Source organism: Sebastes fasciatus, chromosome 10 (assembly GCF_043250625.1).
Source record: "Sebastes fasciatus isolate fSebFas1 chromosome 10, fSebFas1.pri, whole genome shotgun sequence".
NCBI classification, from domain to species: domain Eukaryota; kingdom Metazoa; phylum Chordata; class Actinopteri; order Perciformes; family Sebastidae; genus Sebastes; species Sebastes fasciatus.
In genome coordinates this window covers 12,968,608-12,995,214 of record NC_133804.1, presented here as the reverse complement: position 1 = coordinate 12,995,214, position 26,607 = coordinate 12,968,608, and the positions used below count along the sequence as shown (strand labels likewise).

Sequence of the window (26,607 nt, the reverse complement as noted above, 5' to 3'; positions counted from 1 at the left end):
GTGAAAGGTCCTTTTGTTCTCAGTGAACTCGGGTAGTGACCCGCCTCTGTCTCTTTATCCAAGATTACGAGTGGAACTGGACTTTTTTTTTCAATTTTTTAATCAACATGCCCTGCAGAAAATGAACTCCAGATTGTAGTCGTCTTGAAAACTGGATCCTTTCTTTTTAATTTAGGAATACATTTACAATATATAATTAAAAAACATATAGAGTTTCTGTATTTACACTTTGAAACAACAAACAATTAGGCTAAGAGCAAAAAAATATGACATTTCACAAGATTTATCTACATTGTACTTCCTTTTGTACAGTCTAACTCTGTATTTTGATACATACAAAACAATTCTCTTGTTATTCATAATTCTAATAGGAATTGTATAAAATTACAATAAATTTCTATATTTTACAGTTTATATGAAAAGTGTAAACTTGTTAAAGTATAAGAAAATAGTGATTATCAACAGAAAATAGTTTGAGCCATTTTTAAACACAGGTGTAAACTACTTTGATAGTAGATTTAGAGACTCTAGGACACCCTGACATGGCAACATATACAGGTCCAAAAATATGTCAATGTTGGCAATGAGAATATTTAGATAAATTACAAACTCCATCATAACGTGGAGTAAAAGTTAACAAGTCGGCCCATCTGTCTGCATTTCAACACTGAACACCTGTTGCACTCAGATATTCAACACTGCAGGAGCAGATCAGCATGTAAAACAGTAGTTACGCACTTAAAGCTTCAGTAGGCAGAACGTTTTTGGCATCATTGGGGGAAAAATCCAAATAACCTTTCAGCATATTGTAATTCAAGTGTTCTGAGAGAAAACTACACTTCTGCACCTCCTGATGGCTCTGTTTTCAGGCTTTAAAAAATCTAGCATGTGACGGGAGACTTTGGCCAATCACAGGTCATTTCAGACAGACAGCGTTCCTATTGGCTGTGCTCCGGCTGGTGGGCGGTGCTTGGTATTTCCTTAATTGATCTCAACATGGCTGCCGGGTCACAACCTTTCTCATTTTACAGCTAAACAGTACACTACAAGATGTTTCTGAAAACAATTGAGGCGAGAAATAGACATTACAGTAACAGAATATTGATTCATATTTGATCAGCGCTGTCTAGTTTGACCGTTTGATCGGAGTTCGCGAGTGATTGATGGCAGGCTCCAGCTTGGCTCTGATTGGTTGTTTTCCTGCGGTTTGTGAAATCTTACAGATGCCGTTGGGAGCACCGGAGGACACAGAGGCACATGATTTCTTACTAGATCATCTGTCTCATGCTCTACTGTCAGGATATAGCGACCGTTTTATAAAAATAACTTTTTTTAATCATATTTGCTCCAATATTGCCTACTGCTGCTTTAAAGCTGTTACTCACTGTAACATCTCAATCTATTTCTCTCCGGCCCGAGCTCAGAATTTTTCTTCTTTAATTATGTCCTTGTCCATTTTGTCGCTGATGGTTTCGATCTTCGTCTGGTTGGCCTTGAGACGCTGCTTCTGGACACTGTTACGGACACCGTAGCCAAAGTAGATGATTAACCCTGGAGAGAGAAGAGGGGATCATTACAGTTCAGCAACTAACTCGATGAAAGCCCTCTTAACCTTTCAAGCAGAACTATACTCTTACCCACTAACATCCAAATAGCATATCGTATCCATGTTTCTCCACTTAACTGGACCATCAGGTAGACGTTGATGAACGTACTCACTAATGGCAGTGCAGGGAGTAAAGGCACCTGTGAACGGAAAACAGAAGATGTGAAAGGATTTTCTAGTTAGAACTTGCTCCGATTGCTCAGATACACAACTCGAATACTCGCCATGAAAGATGCCTTGCTGCTATTTTGTGGGTGCCTCCAGATGAGGAAAGTGTTGAGCAGCACGATGAAGGCGAGGACGCAGACAACCACCAGACTCCATGCTTCGAAGTTGGCCAGAGCATCTATGGCTTCGGTCAGGGTGACACACAGTGCAACCACACACGCAACTGCAGAAATAAAAGATGAAAACAAGAGAGATCAGTTTGTGGAACAGAGAGACAAAGGAATTTTCATAAGCAAAGATAGTGAAAAGGTAAAAAAGGAGTGCTTAAGAAATAAAAGTGCTTCAATGTTCGCCTTGCATACCAGAGATCAGAGTCAAGGTTGTGACTCTTCTTGAGGTGTCTGAATTGGCAGATGACGGAGGCTTCAGGAGGGCAAACTTGGTGTTTGATTCTAGGATCTGTAGGTCTGTGTCTTCAGACGGACCCGGTTGGTACCTTGATTGAAAATCAACATTTTTGTAACATAAATTGAGTTTTGTTCAGTTGGTAAAGCACTGTGGGAGAAGAAACAGATGACATACCTCAGTATTAAGATGCATATGGCCACGAGTGTGTAGGCAAACAGAGTGCCGATGGACATCATTTCCACCAAGGCTTCCAGGTCAAACAGCAGAGCCATGATGGCTGAAGATGACAAAGAGGGAGTTACTTTGAGTCCATAAATCTCACCACATGTACATAGAAGCTGAGGAGCAGCTGGAACATCTGTACCTGCCACAGTTCCAGATGCTATAGTAGCTATAGCAGGACTGCCCCTGGAGGTGACTTTGGTCAGGGGTTGGAAAAGCAGGCCATCTCTCGCCATGGCGAACAGCACCCGGGGCATCGGGAACATCGAGCCCAGCAGGCTGGAGAGCCAAATGCAAACAGAGTCAGTCATCTAAATGCTTTTAGTACCAGGCCAGCATAGCTTCTCTTTTATTAAGAAAAAAAAACAGATTATTCCCAACATTTCTATGTTGATTTATCACTCCTACCCCAACATTTACTGGCATTTAGTCTCAAAGTATGTGGTGAGCTATGGTCTGTGATGACTATCTGATTTTATTTATGAATGTGTTTGCTAATGTGTTTGCCCCTGTGGTGTCATCTAGTTTTCTGGGTGATTCACCTGTCTGTATTCTCTCTGCAGGTGATTGTTAGAGCAACTGGCAACACCTGAGGGTTGTTTAAGTCTGGTTGCAGATATAATAATTTAATTACTTAATTTGACCCTTTAATTTGGTCTAATTTGTTAAATAAATGTTCTTTTGTTAAATTTGATTTGATTGGTTATCAAATAATTACATAATGATAGGTTATATACAGTACTGTAAGGCCCTTTCCTTATCAATTAAAGTCATACTTCTTTAAATTGCATTTAAAGCCTCTGAACACTCACACAGGTGTTTTCAGTTATTCTGGCTGATTAGACCTCTGCTCAGGTTGAACGTGAGTCATCTATCAATCTATCAATAAGAATGATACAGGTGCAATTTGTCCCACCCTAACAGGTTCAACAAAGCTAACAGGAGACTCAGGAAGATGTCAATCAATACAAGCTCACGTCCTGAGCAGAGATATAATCAGCCTGATTAATTGAAAACACCTGTGTGGGTGTTCAGAGGCTTTAAAGACATCATCAAAGTCATCTTGTTAGACTCAAGACAGTGACATTGATGCCAAATAGTGATGATTCCTTTGTATTGTCTCTTGATGTCATTTGAGGCCCTTACTCTTTTATGGCAGTTCTTGAGAAAATATAGTTTTTTTATCATACTTTATTACAGTAGAGTACATTACAGTACACTGCAACAGAGATATAAAAAAAATGGAGCCAGATGTTCCACTGAGATGCATTTTCTTCCAACTAAACAGCATTGGCTTTGTATTTGTTTCATGAAGCAAAATCAGTGGCAGGTTTTTAAATTATTTTTTTTACATGCTTGAGTAAAGCATTTGCACAAACTGAGTTGGAAAGCATCAAATATTTAACGCAGGCTACCAGCTGACAAAAGCTGTTAACATTAAAAGATAATGAATTTGTGAATAATGCAAATTCAATATAAAGATGAAGAGTCTAGCCATGCTAACGGCTCTCTGAAGCTGTACTTAGACACAGTGGTGCTTTGAGCTAAATGCTAACAACCGCATACTAACATGCTGACACTGACAATGCCAGCATGCTGATGTTAAGCAGATATAAGGTTTACCATGCTCACCACCTTGGTTTACTGTTTGCATGCTAACATTTAGCCTACTAATTAGCATTAAACAGAAAGTACAGCTGAGGCTGATTGGAATGTCATTAGTTTTGCAGGTATTAAGTAATAAACCAAAGTATTGGACAACTGATATTTTGACTTGATGAATACTACAATTCATCCTGAGGGGAACGTGAATGTCTGTGCCACAATTCTTGACAATCTATCCAATAGATGTGGAGACATTTCACTAAAAGCCACAAATGTTGACCTCATTATGGGGCGACAGGAAAAGTCATCAAAGTCATTAGGATACATCCTCTGGGGACCATGAATGTGTGTATTAAGTTTTATTCCAATCCATCCAATAGTTGTTGAGATTTTTCAGTCAGGAACAAAGTGGTGGAACGACCAAATGACCCTGCTGCTTGCACATTTTTAGCCAATTCATGGTTTTCGCCAATAATAGTCCGATCACATGACCCAGACTGTACTGCCCAGTGATTTCTTACCTGGTGGACAGGGCACACAGCGATCCCACAGCCACAACATATTTGGCGGGGGCCCAGCCGATGTATTCAAAGGCCACAGGCAGGGGGCTTTTTTCACTGAGCAGGTAGTAGGGCATCATCAGGGTGAGAGCAGCAGACACAGCAAAGTAGGCCACGAAACAGATGAGTAGTGAGGCCACAATGCCCAGAGGGATGGACTTCTGGGGGTTCTTCACCTCCTCACCTATGAAGAAACAAAGTTAGTGATATTCCTCTGTCAGCTGTTTGGGGTGACATGAAATTAAAAGAGTAATATCCACAAATATGACAAAACCTGTAATAATTTGAGACCCAGCTGGGAGACTATTGTGTACATATCAGTTTGACAAACACAATTCTAAGGTCCACTTACTGGAAAATGTCCAGGAGCTTTGAGCCACATCTCATGACCTTCATCAGATGGAGTTTGCTCAGTTGTCACGGAGAGGGTTCAGTTGTTATCAGGTGGTCGGAATTCCATACTTAGGTCACATGATAACAACTGAACCATCTACGAGACAAATGAGCAAACTATATACTCTATAACATCCTTACAATTTAAAGGAACCATGTGTAACATTTCGGGGGCTCGATTAGCAGATATGGACAATATTCACAACTATGTTTTCATTAGTGTATAATCATCTGAAACTAATAATTGTTGTGTTTTTGTTATCTTAGAATGAGCCCTTAATAGCTACACAGGGAATGGATCCTCTTCAAGGAGTCCGCCACAGGAGTAGTAGTTCTCAGACACGCTTGTGAAACTAAACTAAACCAAACTAAACTAATGCGAGCCGCAGAGAGCAAAACCGTAGTACCGCCAGCTGACTTCAGTTGCTCACAAAGTAATGTTATTATGGTAAGGATGGCCTCTGAGCGAGGTGAACAGCGTTACCAACGTTTTGCACTCGGCGGCTCACGTTACCACAGTCTAGGAAAGGGAGGAGTGAGCGGAGGGGTACTCAGTTGGTTGCAATTTGCAACCACACCACTAGATGCCACCAAATCCTACACACTTTACCTTCAATTGTATTTCAGCAATAACACACCAAACATATTGAAATCTGTTGCTACACTGCAGAGTTTGGCACACAATCCTGCTTTGTCGCTGTACATTATGTGTATTAGATGTCATATTTATTTAGTAGAGGATCATCTAACCATATTATAATCACACTGGTGCTGATAAAGGAATGTTCTCTTACCTGTTGTAGCGATGCAGTCAAATCCAACAAAAGCATAGAAACATGTTGCAGCTCCGGCCACTGTTCCACTGAGGCCATAGGGGAAAAATCCACCCACTCCATACACACTTGTCACATTGGCAGTAGAGCTCAAGTTTCTGCAGCGGGGAGAGAGCATTAGTTTGTGTTTATTTACAGTGAGATAACCGGGAGAGCAATACTACGGTGTTTATCTCAGACAGGCTTATATTGCTCTTTGACATTACTTGAGCTCTGCGGTGGCGTTTATCAGAGTCTCTTCACTGATCTGCCAGTTGGAAATGTCCCCCTTGATGAACCCAGAGATGGCCACAAACACTAGCACCAGGATGTTGACCGCTGTGAAGATCTTGTTGATTGTTGTCGACTCTTTCACTCCAAATGACAGCAGACCTTCATGGGAAACATGGTGAATGTTCATTTATTTTGGTATGCATTACTGCCGTCACCATAACAACACCAGTTTCACCATTTTACCTGACAGCAGCATGACGAGACCAGCAGCAAAGACATCTGGGTAAGGCGCCAGGCCAGGGAGGCCCATGGCTGCATTTTCTTCAAAGTATTTCGATATGTGGCCCCCTATGAGGTCATCAAATGTCCCGCTCCACGCCAGTGCAACACTAGATGTCCCTGAGCAGATAGTGAGAGAAAGATGCAATAAATCAATCAGCCTGAGTCACCTTTTAACTGTAGCCATAAACACTGATGATGGTGATAGTTGCTTCTTCATGCATCTTTTCACACTTTACGACTCAGTTATGTCAAACCACAATCCTGGTTTATGGGTTTATAAGACATACAAGCAAGTTTTGTAAAACAGAAAGCTTTTTATTTTGTGAAAAACACTCTTAAAAATTAAACTTTCACTGTTGAAAGAGCCATTAAGAATCTGCTTGTGGAGCAGGTGGAAGGTCACAGGGTGTCCTTATGTTCTCATGAGTCTCATGTTGATGGTTGATCATTTATGGGTTTCAATGTTCAGTGAGCCAAACATGTTACATAAGAGGAAAATATCAGTTTTTCAGAGCATGTAATTCACTAATTTGAGCCAGAAATGGAGATAAAATCAAATTTTTTTTTTTTTCTATACATTTTTGGCTTAAACAGGCGACTTTGTACTCAAAGTAACTATTATAAAAGGACAAAACCTCCATCACTGACTAATAGACATGATAATTGGTAATGTATAAACCAAATCCTGTGCATCACACTTACCTATGATGTAGGAGAGTAACAGATTCCACCCAGTGATAAAAGCCAGCAGCTCTCCAACAGTCACATAGCTGTAAAGGTATGCTGAGCCTGTTTTGGGAACCCTCGACCCAAACTCAGCATAGCACAGCCCGGCGAATATGGATGCCATAGCGGCGATGAAGAAGGAGACGATGATGCTGGGTCCAGCGGAGTCTCTGGCCACCTCTCCAGACAGGACGTAGACCCCGGCCCCCAGGGTGCTGCCCACGCCGAGGGCCACAAGGTCCAGGGTGGTCAGGCATCGGTTAAAGGTTGACTGCTCTCCCTCTGGCTCCAGAGGCTTCCTCCGAGAAAGGCTCACCAGAAAGGACTTGACCCCGCCGCACGGCATGCTTCTAGGGGTTTGGATCAGGATGGGAAGATGTGGGAAGAGACAGGTGGGAGTGCAGTATATGTTTGTTGAGAAAGAGTGAGGGGAGAAGAGAGGAGTGGGGAAGAAAGGGTGGAAACCTGTCAGTGAATAATTGTCAGGTCAGCCCCACCACAAAACATTTCCTCTTTAAAGAGACATTATTCTCAATATCTATTGTTAATGTATTTTTGACAAAAGAAACTATTCATTAAGGCATCAGAGAAGACCTGTAAACCACAGAGATTTGGACAAATTCCATTTTGTTAAAGTTTAATCGTGATTATCTGATAAATTGTAACTATTAATATCTCACTGAATTTACATTAAGGACAGAAAGACTTCACTCACCTCTCCTGTGTTAATCCCTCGCCTCACAGGTGTGCTTAGAAGAGACAATTAATAGGATGCGTCATTCCCTTAAATCACATTATTCTTTTATACGTGCCCTTCTTTATCACCCTCCTGATATGATAGTGCTGATGCTTGGAGTTTTCATCGCCGCCCACAGCACAAAAGCAACGCCCCGCTCCCGAACTGCACTTTACTCAACCTTCAATTACTTACACAATTACTTCCTTGAGGCAGGATATTCGTTTTTATAATTTGTTTTCCCTGCACAGCAATAAAAAATAAATGATTTTCTAATAATTGTGTATCTTATCAGAGATAATCTCTTCTCTCAGATTGATTCAGTGGTTCAGATTACCTCTGTTGACGTGCACATGAAAAGGCATTTTTCTTTCCTCTGTAAATGACTACACCTGCTGCACAATAAACTGATTTTTGTTTTTTTTAGAAGAAGGAATTTATTCAACTCATATTTACAATGTCTGACACAGCAGGGATGAAAGAAATGAAAAGAAGGAAATTACCAAACTTCTAAGGAAATTCAACATGTTACATTTGTTTTCTTTTCATAACTTTTTGGAAAATGTGACTCTTCTTGTGTGCAACTCGTGCTCGTAACGTGAGTTGTGAGAACAGTGGCTTTGGTAATCTCTTTCATGATTATGACTTCGAGATAATCCAAGACTTTAAGGCACGCATTCGTCTATGACTTTGGATTTTGTCCTTGAACCAATAAAAAAGGAACGTCTGAATGTGGCAACAGTAGAAACAGAGAAAAACTACACTCCCGGTATCTGACACACATCAATAAAAGATGGTTATTTATTATAATAGGAAATAATACACTTTATCTTTACAGCACCTTTCCCAAACATTGTTTACAAGCTGATTGTACTTAAGAGAAGCAAAGTTGTTGTTTTTCAGACAGTATGTCACACCCCCCAAAACTGTATGTTCTCAAAGTGTGTTTACATGCATGTGTTGCTTAGAAACAAGCCTGCAAACTTATCACTTATCACATATAGGAGCCGTGTCCCCATCTCTACCTTTGAGGTGTGAGCCTGCCAGACTGACGGCCCTGAGAGTTAATGAAACAGAGGAGGACAAAGCAGCTTTCATGGCTGTGCATACATGCAGCAGGTAGCACACTTGCTCTTTGAAAGCTTGCTTTCGCCTCCTCATCTCCCATCAGGGGATTTCAGCCCACCTAATCCCTCCTGGCATCTACTTCAGCGGGCAGGAGGCGACTGGGAAAGCAGCCTGCATGTGTGTGGACGGTCGAAGTACCTTTGACCAAACTTAGAGCTCAGGCTTCCTATCTGCAGATCTCACTGTCTCCAGAGGGACAGTGGGGTAATGCTTAACTGAATAACAACTACTACGCACGTGATGTGCAGCTTTATGATCAAGAGGGTTGATCTGGATCACAGTGAGGCTTAGTTAATGATCATTAATGTGTTATTTCTGGCTGTCTACTGTGCAATTAAAGAAACAGATGCAGTGTTACAGAGGCATATTGCAGTCCAGCATTCACAGAAAGTTAGAGCAGAGGTAAGGGAGTTAAATCTGAGGGTAATTTTACTCAGTAGTTCTTTACCTTGTCTTCAGTCCCACGAGGAGTGACTGGTGACTGTGTGGTGAAAACAGTGAAGCAGTGAAGCAAAATATATCCGTGCTGTTGACTTGGATGAAGGAAACATGATTTTTTTTACTGCAATATATACAAGACTGGCCTGTGTGACCCTCCCACTCAATGGACTTACTTACAAAGTAGCCTTTCTCACTCCCGACCAGTTTGGACCATAATGTGGTCATTATTGCACCGAGGGCACGGGGTGAGAATTGTGAACAGCAAATCCCATTCAGAATGTCAAAAATGCTTTTGTGCTCACTTCATTTGTTGTTTTGTTTTGTTTTCATTCCATTTTTGTTTTTACAATTCATGGTTAGTTCATGGAGAACATGTCTAAAAGTAAAGTCTTGGGTGCAATCAAAACTTTTATGAATCATAAAATATTTGAAAAGATTTAAATACATAATAAACACATTTTCTTTAAAGTATAATAACCTAATTTAGTACCCTTGGGGATGTTACTTGTTGTTTGTCTGTAATAGATTACATTTGGGCTGGCATTTTGCAATTTTCCCAGTTCTGTCTGAGTCACGGTCCGGTTCTCATGCAATGCATTTTCAAAGCAGAAGAGGTCAGTATACAACAATTACATTTCATCACTGGTGCCTCCAACCCTCATCAGTGTTCACCACATATGGTCCCCTCTCACTCTGAACAGAGAGCGGAGAGAAAACGAAAGAAGCTCTGGGATAATATGATATTAGAACAAGGGAAAACACATCATAAACAACCATATTTCCCAGATAGTCTGGGTACTACATGACCTGTTCAAATAGAGGCATGAATAAAAAGTGTCCTTCATGTTTCTACAGTAAGCTGAGGTCAGGCGATATCAGTGAAACATTGATAGTAACCATAAAGCCAATGACACTGAAGTTGGCTTCCAGTCAGGATGAAACATACTGAGTCATGCTTCTGCTATGAGTTGTTGAATTATTCTCTTCATACTGATACTGTATTTGCTTAACTATTTCAATAAGAAAGATTACACAAAAAATTTGTCTGAAAGCACTTCTGGTCCACTTGTTAGGTTTATTGCAAACTTCATGTTACAATACAGGTTCCCAGCTTTCAGATGATGTACACCACTTCTATGTGACATCTACTGTTGATTTGCTATCTCCGCCTAAAGTCCCCCTGTACTCCCCTAAAATAAAAAGACTAAAAACGGGTCTAAGTGGGTCTCAATGTGGCAGCATGCACCGTTAACATTCATAGTCCGCCAGTAAAACCAAAGGAGAAGAAGAAGTAGGTAATGAATTGATTAAAAACACAAGTAAGTTGAAACGTTACCAAATAAAATTGCTGAATGTTCTGACAGAGAACATTGGGTAAAGCTGGTCGTTATTAACAGAGATATAGGTTATACATGGTTAACATTAAATGAGAACGCTACAGGAGAATAAATATTTGAAAGCAAATATTTGAAAACCTACAGGATGACTTTGCTGCATTATATTCCATTATATTTTGAATTGTAACCTGGCACCTACATTTTGTGTTTTCCTTTACATAAAGACATCCATAACTTGATGTAGATATAAATTCTCATTTAGGGCTGAGCCCCCCTGAAGGTCTGATCCTAGAATCACCCCTGCTATAAATCTAATCTAACTGAAAAGAACGTGTTGGATGTTTGTGCCTCATGTCACACCACCACTGACAGTTTATGGGAAACTATGAATTATCAGTTTCATGTTCTCATGTTTGCTTATAGTCCACATTGCTGCTGGCATGTCTCCCCTACCCACCCCCCTAACTATGCTGGTGTCTCTCTCCCTCTTACTGGAACAGACGCCTGACAGGACAGAAATAGAGCAGCTCCCCTCTCTGGTAAAATCACATATGAACTCTAGGTCACGCGACAAAGTTCAGAAATTCCGACAAAACACGTTTTTTTTTTTGCTCAAAGTCTTTTTATTGGTATTCTGTACAAAATCCAATACATTTTATAAACAAATGATATCCCCATAACAATATTACTGCACCATTAAATAAGCAGAGTTAATTTCATAAACAATTACATTTATACATATAAATAAATTCAATCCGATAGAAACATAAATGAAACATATACAAAAAAAGAATAAGAAAAAGGAAAAAGGAAAGGACCAAAAACACAAAAAGATAAGTAAATTAAAAATAATAATAATAAATTAAAAAATAAATTAAAAAAACTAAGTATAAATTGTGAATTATATGTAATATGAGGTCAGCAGTTTAAAACTTCAATGTCAGTGGTATCCATTTTTTCTATATAGATTAAAAAAGGTCTCCATATAGCATAACATTTCTGAGCACACCCTCTTGTAGTTTAGCGAATCTTCTCCAAAACCAAATGATGTATGATGTAAGGATACTTCTCCTTCCATTTAAGAAGTATAAGTCGTCAAGCTAAGAGAGATGCAAAAGCTATCATATTGTTTGCCTGGAGACTAAGATGTATGTCTTATGGTGCTACTCCAAATACTGCAGTAGTAGCAGAAGGTTCTATGTCTACTTCCAAAACATCTGAAAAGGTTTTAAATATTGACTGCCAGAAACTATTTAACCCTAACGCCGACAAAACGAGTTTAAAGTGAAAACTGTCTTGTTCCAAGCACGACATGAAGGTTTGCGTGTTACTGATGCATTATTTATAGCTTTTAAAGGTCCCATATTGTAAAAAGTGAGATTTTCAGGTCTTTTACATTACAAAGCAGGTTTAAGTGCTATATAAATACTGTTAAACTATCAAAACGCTCAATATACAGAGAAATACACACAGCCCGTATTCAGAAATTGCGGGTTTCAAACAAGCCGTTAGGATTTCTGTCCATTTGTGATGTCACAAATATACAATATTTAGACCATTACACGGTTTTAAACGTAAACATTCTAAATGTGTCCCAGTTTATTTCTTGTTGCATCGGATATAAATAATATCAGCTGACAGGAAGTAAACATGGACCCAAACTGTTGCCTAGCAACGCAATTCCGTTGAAATTCCATTGAAATGCACTAAAACGAAGCGTTTCAGACAGAGGGTGAATACAGGTATATTCAGGCAGACAGTATGAGGAAAATAATGTGTTTTTTGAACATTACAGCATGTAAACATGTTCTATTAGAAACATAAAATATAAGTATGAACCTGAAAATGAGCACGATATGGGACCTTTAAATATTATAATTGAGGAAAATAAATGAGGTGAGATGTGCGTTACTACTACTACTACTACTTCTACTAATAATAAGAATAATAATAAAAATTATACAAAATGTCAATATTTGTGTGTTTTAAATATGGAATGCACCCAGTAGTATGTGTAATTTGATTGTAATGTGATTATATTTTGTATTAATAATCTGAATCTGTAAAGTAACTAAAGTTGTCAGATAAATGTAGTGGGAGTAAAAAAGTCTAATATTTCCCTCTAAGATGTAGTTTAGTAGAAAGTAGCAGAACATGGAAATACTCAAGTAAGGTACAAGTACCTCAAAATTGTATGTAAGTACTTAGTTACATTCCACCACTGAGTACATTTTATACTGTTGTGTTTTTTAAAGCATTATTTACTCTTCCTGTTGGAATAAAATTATTGTTAATTATTTAACTGAAATGTGTTTTTGATACCTTCACTTTTTTTTGCATTAAATCACACCGTAATGTTTGCTGAAATTGATTGGAAGAGGCACAGCCCTACCTAGAAAAAATCCCACCAGCAGCCACTGGTATAGAGTTTTTACCGTGAGACATTGAGACAGTGAGACAGTGAGACAGTGTCCTCTCCACATTCAGGCTCACACACCTCGAAGCTGCGCGAGAAAGCACCGCAGTAGTTGCGTCACAGAGGACACGTACTGTAACGGGACTCAGTCTCAGTCTAACCGGAGGAGACAGACGGACAGAGACAGAGCAGAGACAGCAGGACCACTCTCTGTACCTGTATATACAAGGTAAGCTTCATATATTTATTATTATTATTATTATTAATAATAATAATAGGAAACCTCTTCAGTCCGAAGCAAAGCTGCTTCTGGAGCAGTGGGTTGATGCGTCATTATTAAATGTGCCAATGAATGAATGGCAGTATAGACAGCAAGATACCCCTGGAAGACAGATGCCATTTAATTTAAAGAATTAGTGGATATAATGGGATATCATTTATCAACTAAAATGTATCTGTATTGTTGCAGAAAAAAAAGTCTAAAGTTAGAAAAACACACACAAACACACACTTATCATTTTTTGATATATTAACTGTATTGTTATTGTTGTTATTATATATTTATATATATATATATATTAATCTTGTCTCTAGGTGGAGGCTTCAAATAAACCCAGTGGGTGTTTTGCCTCTTCCTGCATTGTATATTATTCATTTATTTTTTTTGTTATGTTGTATAGTCTTAAATTGTGCAAAACAAATAAACAGAATAAACAGAATAAACAGAAAACAACAACTATATAAGTCAATTACTATATAGTTGATTGTATAGCCTATATAGAGAGAAGGGTGTGGCTCTGGCCCACTCTCCCTCCAGACCTTCATTCTGACATTAAGTTAAACTGAGCATGCTATTTTGGGAGAGCTTCACTTCTGTCTTAAACAAACAGCACAGCATTTAAAACCTGGTTGGAGTTTTCTCTCTTTTGAAAAGCTGAATGAGTATTAGTTTACTTTTTGTCAAACATTTGTCCTGTCTTCAGTTTGATCGATGTGTTGTAACTTTGCACTCTGATTCTAAATTGAGAAATACAGTCAGTCAGTCAGGGGAAGTTAGCAGCTGTAGTTTCTGTATAGTAGCTGTCTCCATATGCTTTACTGAATGGCTGCATTATATGTTAGATGGAAAAAATGTGACGAAATAGTTTTCCTGCCAGTTGCCTTAATGCAAATTCCATCTGCCAGTGTGTCATTTTAGGTGAATGTGAGGTCAGACCGCCTCATTAGATTTACTCAGGGAAAAGGAGGGATCGTCATCATGCACATTGTGTCTTTGCAGCAGGATTTCTTGCCCATTGGAGGGCAATGACATCTTCACTAGGACAGGGATGTTTGACAAGGCTCTTATCCAGCCTTACGTCAGCATTTCTCTGTATCTCTCTCTCTCTCTTTCTCTCTCTAGGCCAGAAACTATTGATTCCTGCACAGTGTTGACACAGAAGACCAAATATAGAAATGGTAAGTGGATAGGACTGCATTATGTTAAGTATGATGTGGCTTGTATCATGCTGCTGTGCAGATCTTGTGTCTTTGGATGGTTTTGTGAGACAATTGAAATGGACAGAGTGAGGTAATTTTTCTGCCACCTGCCACCATGTGATTCCTCCCTGTCATAAAGGCAGCAGTGTAGGGTGTCGCTGCTACCTTTGGCGCCTGCACATCTGATAGACCCTCCAGACAGCATCTTTCCAATGGCTACGTCCAACTTTATTGTCCGAGCTGGAAGTCTGTGTCTTGTCATGCAGGTCGAGGTGAAACGCACACTCGCTCTTTATTATACTCGGCACAATTGTGGCCTTGGCAACAGAGGAAACAAGCAGCACACCCAGGGAGGAAGGAAGGGGTAGAAATATATCTCATAACATTAAATCCACATTAGGACTTTTTCCACATAAGAAATGTGATTAGTTTAAGTTGAAGGCCTGTTGCCGGGGGCTTGTATTTGTGGCCCTGTTGCTATGTGGGTGAAGCTCTCCAGCTGTCGTGAAGAGTGATGGTCGCTGTAGTGACGCGGAGGATCTGAGCATGTGCAGTGGCCCCTCACCGGGGTGGAGAGCATACTTTGGCTGACTGCCTCAATGCAGCAGTAATCTCTACGACAGCAGCTGCAGTCTGAGCTTTCACTATGTGGTCCAAGCGTTCTTCTCATACACCCAAGGTGAATGACCTCACACCTCCAAAGGGCCAAAATGATAATTTCACGTCCTTGTGCAGAGCCTTGTATTTTCTTTACATGCCCAGTGGAGTTTGTTTGTATACTCTGACATTTTGAGCCGTTGTATGACAGACCCCCTGCAAAGGGAGCTACTTTGTGTGCAACCTGACTCCCTGCTGCCCCCACACACCCACCGTCCCACCCCAACACACATGCACCGGCCACACACATACACACACACACACACACACACACACAAGCACACGCACACACACATGCAGACAGCAGGTTTTCCTCTGCTCAGCTGGGGGTGAGACAGGTGCAAGCAGTAATGGCAGACTTGGCTTCACCTCCTGTCCCAGTGTCCCGTCACTGCCACTTTTACACCGTTCACTACTCACACCCTGCAAGGAAATGTGGGTCAAGCCAGTGCACTGCTAAAAAAGTGGGATAAGGAGTGGAAACTTGTGATCCTGAAAAAGCAAAGTGTATTGTGAGTACTAAGTACCTCCTGATCCTGGGCTGCAAAGCATCACATCCAACCTCTTTCTTAACTTTATAAACTGTCGGGGAAATGTCATTGCAGGGTAAACACAGGAGTAATTAATAATATTGATTATGGCTCTGATCTATTTAGGTGTGCCAGGCCCCTGGTGCATGTAATTTGATCAAGTTCACCCTGGGTCGTGTGTAGCAGGGAACCAGCAAACTGGAGAAACTCTCGGGAGATTGTTATGGTTAGGCATTGATCTCGAATAGATAAGGTTAGGATAGGTCGTCGGGCAGCGAGTCTTGCGAGAGTTTTTGCAAGTTTTTGCAGATCTCAGATCAGATTTCACAATTTATGGGTTACCTTGTAGACACAACCTTCACCCTGCGATGCAATGCCAAAATGTCTGTTGTGAAAAAGGCTCTCTGTGAGGCTGTATTCTCACATACAGTAGCTCATAGCACAGCAATGCTATGAGCTATCAGCGTGCTAACATGCTCACACTGACAATGCTAACATGCTGATATTTAATGAGAATAATGTTCACAATCTTAACATTTGTTCATCAGCACTCAACTCAAAGTACAGCTGAGGCTGATGGGAATGCTATTATTTTTTGCAGGTATTTGGTCATAAACCAAAGCACTGGTCAAATTAAACATTTGACCTGATGATAGCAGCACTAGAGTTAAAGTTAAGGAATCACCTAAATTCATCCTAAGGGGGAGATGAATGTCTGTACCAAATTTCATGGCAATCCATCCAATAGTTGTTGAGACATTTTGCAAAAAGAAAATGTCGACCTCATGCCGGTGCTGGAGGAAAAGTCAGTAGGCTTTATGTTGTTTGTTTGTATGTTTGACCTGATGATAGCAGCACTACAGTTAAAGTTAATGAATCACCAAAACTCATCCTGAGGGGAAAAATGAATGTTTGTACCATTTCATGACAATGCATTAAACAGTTGTGGAAAGATTGCCATTCTTAGATCCACGCTGCTAGAAAGGCAAATAATGAAACTAATACATTATATACTGTATATAGGAGTATTTACAGTATACACAGAGGCTCAAGGGATAATGTGAATGTGTATGACGACTTCTTTATTTATAACTTTAATGCAAAAAAATGAATTTGTCTGTATTGTGTCAGAGCTCCACACATCCTAGGCATCCTATACTGTGCACTTTCTCTGTCAATCATGACAATTAAAACTCTGAAATTGAGTGTAACTCTTTCTCTTATAGGTGTTCAGAGGCACAATAGCAGATGCTCCGGACTTTGATCCCACCGTTGACGCTGAGGCCCTTTACAATGCTATGAAAGGCATGGGTGAGTGTCTCACTCCTTCGTGATTTTTGGCGGTTGAAAAGGTCATCTTTCATCTCCTCCACTCGTAGGCTGAATGACCTCACAAAGAATCTCACACAGCAGCAGTCGTGGCAGTCAGAGATCAGTTTCTGGGACTGAGATGTTGAAGATGTTGCTTTGTGTTCCTCAGGTAGCGATAAAGACGCCATATTGGACCTGGTCACCGCAAGGAGCAACGCACAGAGGCAGGAAGTCATTGCAGCGTACAAATGCAGCTTTGGAAAGGTACACGAATACATATCATCATCTTCTCATCTCATTTTTTGATTGCTAAAATAGAAACACTTTTTTTTCAGAGATGGCCATACAGTAACTTACAACACATCTTGACAGTAGTTAGAACTCCATTATGTTCTTGTTGTTTCAATAGGACCTGATTGAGGATTTGAAGTATGAGCTGACGGGCAAATTTGAGCGTCTCATCGTCAGTCTGATGAGAACCAGGGCCTACCATGATGCCAAAGAAATCCATGATGCCGTCAAAGTAAGACATGTACCTCATAGTAAGACTCTTTTTCATATTCCAGCCACTTCCAATGAAGCAGAAGCTGCTTCATATTTAACCTAATGCTCTTTTTCAAGGGAGTTGGAACAAACGAGCGATGCCTCATTGAAATCATTGCATCTAGAAACAACAGGCAGATGCATGAGATGGTTGCAGCATACAATGACGGTAAGGCTTGTTAAATAACATGTCATTTTAGATCAGCATATTATTCACTGAGCTTCTCTCAACACTGATGTCTGTGTTTACAGCCTATGGCAGAGACATAGAGGAGGATATCACCGCGGACACGACAGGTCACTTTAAGAAGATGCTGATTGTTTTACTTCAGGTCAGTTCACTGAGGAGTTGATGTAATCACCAGCGAAGTGTCCAGTCAACCATACAGTGACTGTCTCAGCCACAGTACCTTTAAACGCTGACTGGTTGTTTTGGTTTGATGGTTTCAGGGGACCAGAGATGAGACAGGGGTGGTGAACGCAGACCTGGTGGAGCAGGATGCACAAGTGAGAATTTGAACATTTTATGACTACTAAAGAAATGCAGCATGCTTGGGCTTATTGACTTTATATGACCTTCATTCAAAAAGTGACTAACATTATAACATATTGTCACTTTGACCCAAAAGATTGTGCTTATCAAGACATTGTTGTATCATATAGGACTAAGAGTCTACAACCTTTTTTTGTGGGTGCTAATTATAGCATAAGGCTGTACTTAAACACAGTGGTGCTTTAAGCTAAATGCTAACAACAGCATCCTAACATGCTTACAATGACCAATGCTGGCATGCTGTTTAGCAGGTATCATGTGTAGTCTATCGTGTTTCCCATCTTAGTTTAATGTGTTAACATGCCAACATTTGTTATTTAGCACTAAACACAAAGTACAGCAAAACTAATGATGGGATGGTCATTAGTTGTGCAGGACAAATAGAAGTTTTGACCTTGACATTTGACCTTCCCTTGTGCCTCACTAGGGACATTTCTGACTTTTTAATTATTCATTTTTCGATCATTTTGGCTGTGTTTACGCATATGGCATGCATTTTGACAATAGTGTGATTTTCTTTTATTTAATTTTGGTAGTTCAACTTAAGCTCCTATAATAAGTCTATAATACTTGTAGTGTAGCCAAAATACACACGTTCAGACCCTTGAGGACAAAAATGTCCCCATTAAAACCACATTTTTGATCTCACAGCCATTACAGCATAAAATCATGCCTTCTATTATATCAGGCTTTCAGTCTAGAGCCCTGGCTTCAAATCGTAGTTTTTACTATTTTCCACCAGATTGAGACATTTTCTAATGTTTGCTCTATGGGGCAAATAGTAATTCATGCTATTATCCAGGTTTCCACTAGGGGCATTGCTGCTGTATCGTGTGTTTAATGCAATGCATCAAAATCAGTGTTGTTGCTAATCATTTACATATCCCATACTGTGGGAATTTTTGTTTTTGTTTTTCATGAAAAACAGCAGTGGTATTATGTAAACAAACTGGTATTTAAAGGGTTAAAATTCAGAAAATAAATATTTGCCACTCTAGTTATGATCAGGACTGATGGCAGTTTTTTGATGCAGACATTTTTGACCTCTAAGGACATCAGAGCAAATTTTTTTAATAGTGAGGCACAAGGGTTAATGAAAGGTCAGGGGATTGCCAAAGTCAGTAGACTTCATCCTCAGAGACCATGAATGTCTGCACAATTTATTATGGAAATCCATCCCAAAGTGGGTGAGATATTTCAGTGTGGACCCAACTGACTGACTTTGCTATCCCTAATGCCATGCCGCTAGCGAAGTTTAAATACAATCTCACCAAATTAACCAGATTAGTGGAATTTGTATTTCTTTAACATAAAAAAACCCACATTTAATATCAATTTGCAATGTATGATTAGGTTACTAATTAAGGTAGATAAGCTCTGCATGCAATTATAGACTTTGGATGTCTGAAACTTTTTTTTTTCCTTACATGATCTCATCCTGTGCCTCCTTACCTCTGCATAGGATCTGTACGCAGCCGGAGAAGAGCAGTGGGGGACCGACGAGGCCAAATTCATCATGATCCTGGGAAACCGCAGTGTGACCCACCTCAGCATGGGTGAGTATGGCTCTAGGGATAATTAACACTACAGTGAGGCATCCAGGCATTCCCACTGTCACCTCAAGTCTCTCAGATGTTAATGGCACCTTAAAAGTCTTAGTCATAGTGTTAACAGTCCTCTACCACTGTCCTTTGTCTCTATTTAATGCCAGGAAAACTGTCTGAGGCCTGCTGCTCAGAACGGAAATTTAAACAATGTTCATCGAGATTAATAACATAATACATAATGTTGTCTTCTGTTTGTTTAGTTTTCGATGCGTTCGAGAAGATTGCAGAGATGACCATAGAGGACAGCATAAAGCACGAGTTGTCTGGCGACTTCGAGAGGCTGATGCTGGCTGTTGGTAAGAAACACACTGAACGTACCTCTTTATGGCGGAATGGGAGGGTGTCAAGGTGTCAAATTAACACACATGGCTCTCTTCTTGGTTTTTCTCACAGTGCAGGGCATAAGGAGTGTTCCCATGTTCTTTGCCAAGCGCCTTTACAAGTCAATGAAGGTAATAAAAGTTAGAAAATAGATAGATATGCCTTAGCAACACATTCATTAAGACATGTTCAGGACTACTTATAGTTGCCTTAGTAATCTTTAACACTTGTCCTCTCCTTCATTTCCAGGGTCTCGGTACAACTGACAACACCTTGATCAGGATCATGATCGCTCGCTCTGAAATAGACATGCTGGACATTCGAGAGTGTTTCCGTTTATTATATGAGAAGTCACTTTATAACATGATCAAGGTTGGTTAAACACTAATACGATTTTTAAATTACATAGCATCAGAAGATGGTACACCTATAACCTGATTCTGTTTGTGCTCAAACCTGTCAGGATGACACATCAGGGGATTACAAAAGGACTCTGCTTAATCTGTGTGGAGGAGATGATGAGTAAGTATGGCTGCAAGCAACAGCAGCAACCAGAGGGGGGCGATAGAGCACTACTTTTCAGAAGTTATTGTTTTCTGAGGGGAGTATAACTATTATTGACTTATGGGAGAAGATTTGTTGTCATTGCAACAGTGAATTACTTGGTGAAGTTGATGTCCAAAGATTGTCTGAAAGTAAAGCAGCAGTGTATTTAATAATAGATCCCTGTCTCCAGAGCAGTCTGTACCACTTGAAGTTTTGGCTTTGCTGACCGTGCTGTCTTGTGTCAAACTGATTACAGCTTAGCTGGAGAGTTCTTCCCTGAAGCTGCTCAGATAGCCTACAAGATGTGGGAAACAAGTTCCATGACCAAAGTTCAGGTTTGGGCCCAATCTGCTCCCACTTTAGATGTGTCATTGCATGTTTGGCTTGGCAGCGGCATGCATCCTAATCACCTGCTGGACCTGCAGTGACCTGCTTCTCGCAGTGCCACGAACTTGTGCTGATAACTCTGCCATGTCTACACACAGCGAAGGCTTTGTGTAACTGCGGATAGGATCAGAATGCTGCTCGCTCAGATACAAATCATTTTTGTTGTAATGCACTCCCCAAACCACCGTTTGCCTCTCTTTGTCCTTGGAGTGAATGTCAAAAAGATCTCAGCATTTTTGGTCAACAAAGGCTTGTCTCACTAACGCTCTATACAACTCAGTTATTTTCAGCCTGCCCACCTTTTTCATTGTTGGTGGTTGCATGGCTTCTAACCTCAAGGGGGCGCACTCCCCCTCAACAAACCATTTTGCATTATGTTGTAGAGTTCTGCAGGTTTAGTGCTTTAATCTTGCAAATCTGATAATCCTATTTAATTTAATATGTATTTATCAAGTGAAACTGTCCATATTATGTGTGTGTGTGTAATTATTGAATCTCACACTTCTCATCGTGTCATCCCACTACCTTAGCTGAGGCCATCAATCCGCCCTGCGTCCAGTTTCGACCCTGCTGCTGATGCACAAGCGCTGAGGAAGGCTATGAAGGGATTTGGTATGCAATCTTAAAAAGATAATTTACACTGCTACAATAAAAAAAAAAAAAAAAAAGGTTTTACGAATGTTGCTGCCTCTTACTGTCTACACAGGAACGGACGAAGATGCAATAATTGACATTGTTGCACAGAGAAGCAACGCTCAGAGGCAAGAGATCAGACAGGCCTTCAAATCCCAACTAGGAAGGGTGAGAGAACCTCAACAAAAATAAATGACGTCTCAAGCTGGATCATATGTCTTCTAAACTCTAACACTGGATATGTTAACCTTGACATCTCATTGTTTTTTTGCTTCAAGCTGTTTCCTGTAACTCAGCGTGTTTGATCTGTCCTCAGGATCTGATGAAGGACCTGAAGTCTGAGCTGTCCAAAAACTTGGAGAGGCTGATCATTGGGCTCATGTTGACCCCTGCAGAGTTTGATGCCAAAATGATGAGGAAGGCAATGGAGGTACAGCTGATCCAAATCACCTAATTCCTTTTTTTGTTGACGTTATTGATTTACAGTACATGTGTAGTAAAGAGAGAAGCTCATGGGTGGAATTTACCCCGTTTATTATTATTATCCAAGTCTGTGATGGTTGATGTCAGGCCCAGAGAGGTATAGCTGGTGCTTGAATGTCGTGACAATTACGCTGAATGTATTTGGAAGTCAAATCATTTTTTGCATTTTAGGTATTTATATCTTATCTAACACCAACTGAATTGCCCTGTGTAGAAACCTGACTCATCCTTTATTCTGAACATACGGGAAGTGAGATCAAAATAGTGTTTTACTATTGTATGTCCCTATTATGTACATTTACATGCAGTGGAAATTTATAAATTGCTTATTTGAATGCATACAGTCAAAATACGAAACAACACAAAGACAAAATAAATATTACATGTTTGCTGCATTTCTATGGCTTGAATGGTCACACGCACTGAATTGTCCAATGTGCTATTTAGGCTTAAAAAGGTCAACTGTGAATCAACCTATTTTATCAGGGAGGAGGTGACCAGGAAGTTCTGTCATTAAAATACAAATTCAGATTATATAAATTGGAACAAACAGGGCCAGCTCTAGCTCTTTTGGTGCCCTAGGCGAAATTCAAATTTGGGCCCCCTCCTATGGCGGCGCCGCCACTCTAGGTTTAGGGTTTCTTTATATATTTTGTTCATTAGTTACCTCAATGCAGAAAAATGAGGAACAAAAATAGCAAAATATGGATTTTGTCAGTAGCAATGAGGAGGCACGGTTCACACATACTCGCTTGCTAGCTGTCTTGTGTGGTTGTTGTTCATGTGGTTTGTTTGTTTGGTTGTTGCATTTGTTAAACCCCCCTGCCTTTCTGTGCTTTAAACTCTTTTTTATCAGGGGGCTGGAACAGACGAACACTCTCTGATCGAGATCCTGGTCACCAGGAGCAATGAAGAAATACTCGCCATGAACGCTGCTTATCAGGATGGTGAGTTTGATACCAAAAAAAATTAAAAATCTCTTTCTTGTTCTTGAAACCTTTGACATGCAAACCATTTACATCACAGCCTATAAGAAGTCTATGGAGGAAGCCATTCACTCAGAAACATCAGGCCACTTCAGCCGCATCCTCGTTTCTCTCGTGCAGGTAACGTCCTCATCACCATGAGAACTTTGTCTGTGTTTTGTTTCCACGCCCACTCACTGGTTGCAGTCAGTCTGCTGACTGTGGCAGAGAGCAAAAAAAAAATACCCATTTAATCACACACAGTTTTCCTTCATAAGCTCTTATGTTACATATTAAAAAAAAACTATTTAAAATAAATAAAATTAAATAAATGTGATAGTTAAGTTGAGCATTTAACCGTCTTTACTCTGTCCAGGGTGCAAGAGAGGAGGGCCCTGCAGATGAGGAAAGAGCTAATGCAGATGCTCAGGTGATTTAGTGTGTGACATTTCCCTGTAACATTTCATTGTGTTAAAAAAATGAAATTGAAGAATGGGTTTGAATATTTGTTCCTCCTGAACTTATCAGGAACTTGCTGACGCATGCAATGCCGACTCTGACGACATGGAGATGAAGTTCATGAGCATTCTGTGCACCAGAAGCTTCCCCCATCTGAGGAAAGGTAAAGGTCAAAGGTCAAGAAGACAGATAGATCATAGTGATCAATGAATTACAAATTTAAATGTGTGTGTTTCTCTATCCAGCTCATGATCACTCTCCTTGCTATTCACAGTATTCCAGGAGTTTGTCAGATGTTCCAACAAGGACATTGAACAGATCATCAAGAAGGAGATGTCAGGAGATGTCAAAAATGCCTTTTATGGGATAGGTAACAACTGTCTTTGACCTTATTTAACTCACAGTGTATACTGCTGACACAACACCTGTTCTGTGACTCCTCCTCAGCCCTTGCTTGCTCTCTCTTTGCTTCACAGTTCGCAGTGTGAAGAACCAGCCCTTTTATTTTGCAGACCGTCTGTACAAAGCCATGAAGGTATTTATTCATAATGATTTAGGTCTGCAGCACGTCATCCGGGCCTCGGATGGCAGATAGTGATAAGGGCATATGTGTTGATGCATGTAATATATTTAGGTATTTTTATGTGTATTTTCTTGGTATTAATGCTGCTGCATGCTCTCAGACAGCAGCAGCTACTGTAACTAAATCAGAATAAACAAAGTATTTGTTGGTGTCCGCCACAGGGCATCGGTACGGACGACAGAGCGCTGATCCGCATCATGGTGTCCCGCAGCGAGGTCGACCTTTTCAACATTCGCAAAGAGTTCAAGGAGACGCACGACGTCTCCCTCCACGAATTCATCCAGGTAGAAACGATGATCGTAAGTCTGAGCCTTTGTCAACTAACACTCCTGGATGGGTTGCTGTGTCCTCATCTCATCTGTGTGACTTTGTGGAGTTTTTGTCTCTTGGCCTTTGTCCCGCTCTGTGTGTGTGTTTTGCACATCCTTCTTCTGCTGCTGTGGTGGGGCGAGGGGGGGGGGGGAGCGGTAATCTATAGCTTCCTGCGGTGGACTATTCAGGAATTTCCCCTTGCATGCTTAACTTCTCTCTATATCCGCTGTGTGATTGGCTGACAGCCGCAGAGACAGGAAGTACCCAGAAGCAGTTCTATAATAATTTACAGATGAAATCACCGTGACACCAATACAAACAAGCAAGTACTGCAGGGTGCCCTGGATTGGCTTGACCCAAAAATATTACCAGATTATGCAACAGCAAGGATTGCTATATATTGTTTATTCTGAAGTGTGTACTAGTGAAAAATTACAATCTTTTGTTCATGAATTTTTTAGAGTTGTGTAGTTCTGTTTATATTTTTAGGTGGGTCAATTTCAGTTGCACAGGAGATTTTGATTAATTGCCAAATACTATGTCTTTGTATTTATTTGATAAATTCGAAATTTTAACCAATTTACAGAAAAAAATTGTGTCACTGACATCCCAGATTAACCAGGTACATTTAAAAAATATTCAAAAGAATAGTTTTTGACATTAGACATTCTGTTTCCAAGTTTCCAGTCTTTGTGCTAAGCTAAGCTAACCGGCTGCTGACTAGAAAAGGCCCTTTTGACTTGTCGTTGCAGGATAAACACAGGTGTAATTAATAAGTAAGGGATAATGTACAGCCAGGCTTTAGGGCTTGCATTGTTCTGAAGCGGTTTATTTCACAACAATGACCTGCTAGCTGTACATTATCCCGCTTATTACACGGCTACTTACTTAAGAAATCAATAACTTGACACAAAAATGGTCCGCCAGAGTCCAACATCAGAACTGCGCCCATAGCAACGGTCTGTTATACATAGCGACAGTCTGCTATAAAGAAATAACAGACCATGGAACGCCGTGATTGACCAATCAGAATCGAGCATTCACCAAAGCCATGTAATAACATTAATTATGGCCCTGTTCCATTTAGGTATGTACTGGTATTGGGATGTCTGTGACACACTAAATAAAACTGGACCAACATTAATTTTATCAATCACCTGTGTTCACCCTGCTATGATATGTCAAAATGGCTGCTGTGAAAAGGACATATCTCCTCATCTAACTTTTGGAAAGAAATCAAATGACTATAGTTCCCACAATGAGAAACAAGTCCTTTAAAAAGATTTAGTCTTTATATTTGTGATGATGATTACAAAGATAGAAATCTGCATCTCTGCGTGTCAGCTGATCTAAAGGGTAATTCCACTTGATTTTAGCTGATTTGGTGACTCGTGGCTTGAGAGTTCTGCTTGTCCCCGTGACTCACATTCATTCAACATTAATGAAACAGTGTTTTGCTGTTGTGTGAGTGAGAAGAATAAACCCTGCTTCCTAGTTTCATCTCTGTGATGACCTAATGTCAGCAGACAAAAAAACAGTATTTTCCATAATTCAAGCTCCTTTGTGTGTGTTCTACGTCATTGTCCAGGGTGATACCTCGGGAGACTACCGTAAAACCCTGCTGCTGCTCTGTGGAGGAGAAGATTAAACTCGTCAGGACTCCGTTCACAGACTTCAATGAAAAACCACAAGACAAGCCTGATCACTGGGTGAAACTGCGGTGGTTAACGTCAATATCTGTTGTCAGTGTCCCTAAACTGCTGCCACTCCTCAGCCAAACCAAGTGACCTATGACCTCCCAGCCTTCCAAGCTAGTTTCTTGCTCTCATTTTGTCCTGTATGTCAGGGTGATGTCTTTCTTTTTTTTTACAGTCATAATATGTTACATGAAGATGTTCACGATGTCGGTGTAGAAAGGTGCTTCACATGTACAGCATATTGGAAATTAGCAAGTCGAACAGTGCCTTCCGATTGCAGTCCGTCCAATGATTACTGTGATTTTAAGGTATCATATAGAATAAAATGATTTAAAACTATATATGTTTTCTCTTTCTTGTTCTTCTTCTTGGAAAACATTTTAGTTAATATGAAATTTAAATCATGCTAGCTCACATTTCGCTGTGCCTTTATTTTTTTTTATTTTTGTTTTTTACAGTATGTGTTC

At 40.1% G+C, this 26,607-nt stretch overlaps 2 protein-coding genes across 6 annotated transcripts; one reads left to right on the top strand and one right to left on the bottom strand.

Moving 5' to 3' along the window:
* Positions 1-143: 143 nt before the first annotated feature.
* On the bottom strand, positions 144-9,435 carry LOC141775165 (cationic amino acid transporter 2). Of its 3 annotated transcripts, none has more exons than XM_074648247.1 (12): positions 9,329-9,435; positions 6,993-7,366; positions 6,252-6,407; positions 6,002-6,167; positions 5,757-5,893; positions 4,531-4,753; positions 2,547-2,683; positions 2,357-2,459; positions 2,137-2,270; positions 1,831-1,997; positions 1,638-1,746; positions 144-1,551 (listed from the first exon to the last, which is right to left on the bottom strand). In XM_074648247.1, the coding sequence occupies exons 2-12, from the start codon at positions 7,360-7,362 to the stop codon at positions 1,421-1,423; spliced, it is 1,833 nt and encodes a 610-aa protein (XP_074504348.1). In that variant the 5' UTR covers positions 7,363-7,366; positions 9,329-9,435; the 3' UTR covers positions 144-1,420. The 3 variants fall into 3 exon arrangements, with proteins under 3 accessions (XP_074504348.1, XP_074504346.1, XP_074504347.1); XM_074648245.1 differs by lacking the exon at positions 9,329-9,435 and adding an exon at positions 7,732-7,864; XM_074648246.1 differs by lacking the exon at positions 9,329-9,435 and adding an exon at positions 7,732-7,852 and having other exon boundaries at positions 6,993-7,481.
* A 3,732-nt stretch (positions 9,436-13,167) lies between these two features.
* Positions 13,168-26,481, top strand: anxa6 (annexin A6). Of its 3 annotated transcripts, none has more exons than XM_074648242.1 (25): positions 13,168-13,303; positions 14,477-14,532; positions 16,967-17,051; positions 17,221-17,315; positions 17,461-17,574; positions 17,673-17,763; positions 17,847-17,926; positions 18,045-18,101; positions 19,610-19,703; positions 19,955-20,050; positions 20,148-20,206; positions 20,325-20,447; positions 20,539-20,597; positions 20,878-20,956; positions 21,539-21,620; positions 21,715-21,809; positions 21,958-22,071; positions 22,981-23,071; positions 23,151-23,230; positions 23,466-23,519; positions 23,618-23,711; positions 23,823-23,918; positions 24,025-24,083; positions 24,293-24,415; positions 26,032-26,481. In XM_074648242.1, exons 2-25 carry the CDS (start codon positions 14,530-14,532, stop codon positions 26,089-26,091), a joined length of 1,983 nt encoding a protein of 660 aa, XP_074504343.1. In that variant the 5' UTR covers positions 13,168-13,303; positions 14,477-14,529; the 3' UTR covers positions 26,092-26,481. The 3 variants fall into 3 exon arrangements, with proteins under 3 accessions (XP_074504343.1, XP_074504341.1, XP_074504342.1); XM_074648240.1 differs by having other exon boundaries at positions 24,293-24,430; XM_074648241.1 differs by lacking the exon at positions 13,168-13,303 and adding an exon at positions 13,959-13,982 and having other exon boundaries at positions 24,293-24,430.
* The last annotated feature ends 126 nt before the right edge of the window (positions 26,482-26,607 follow it).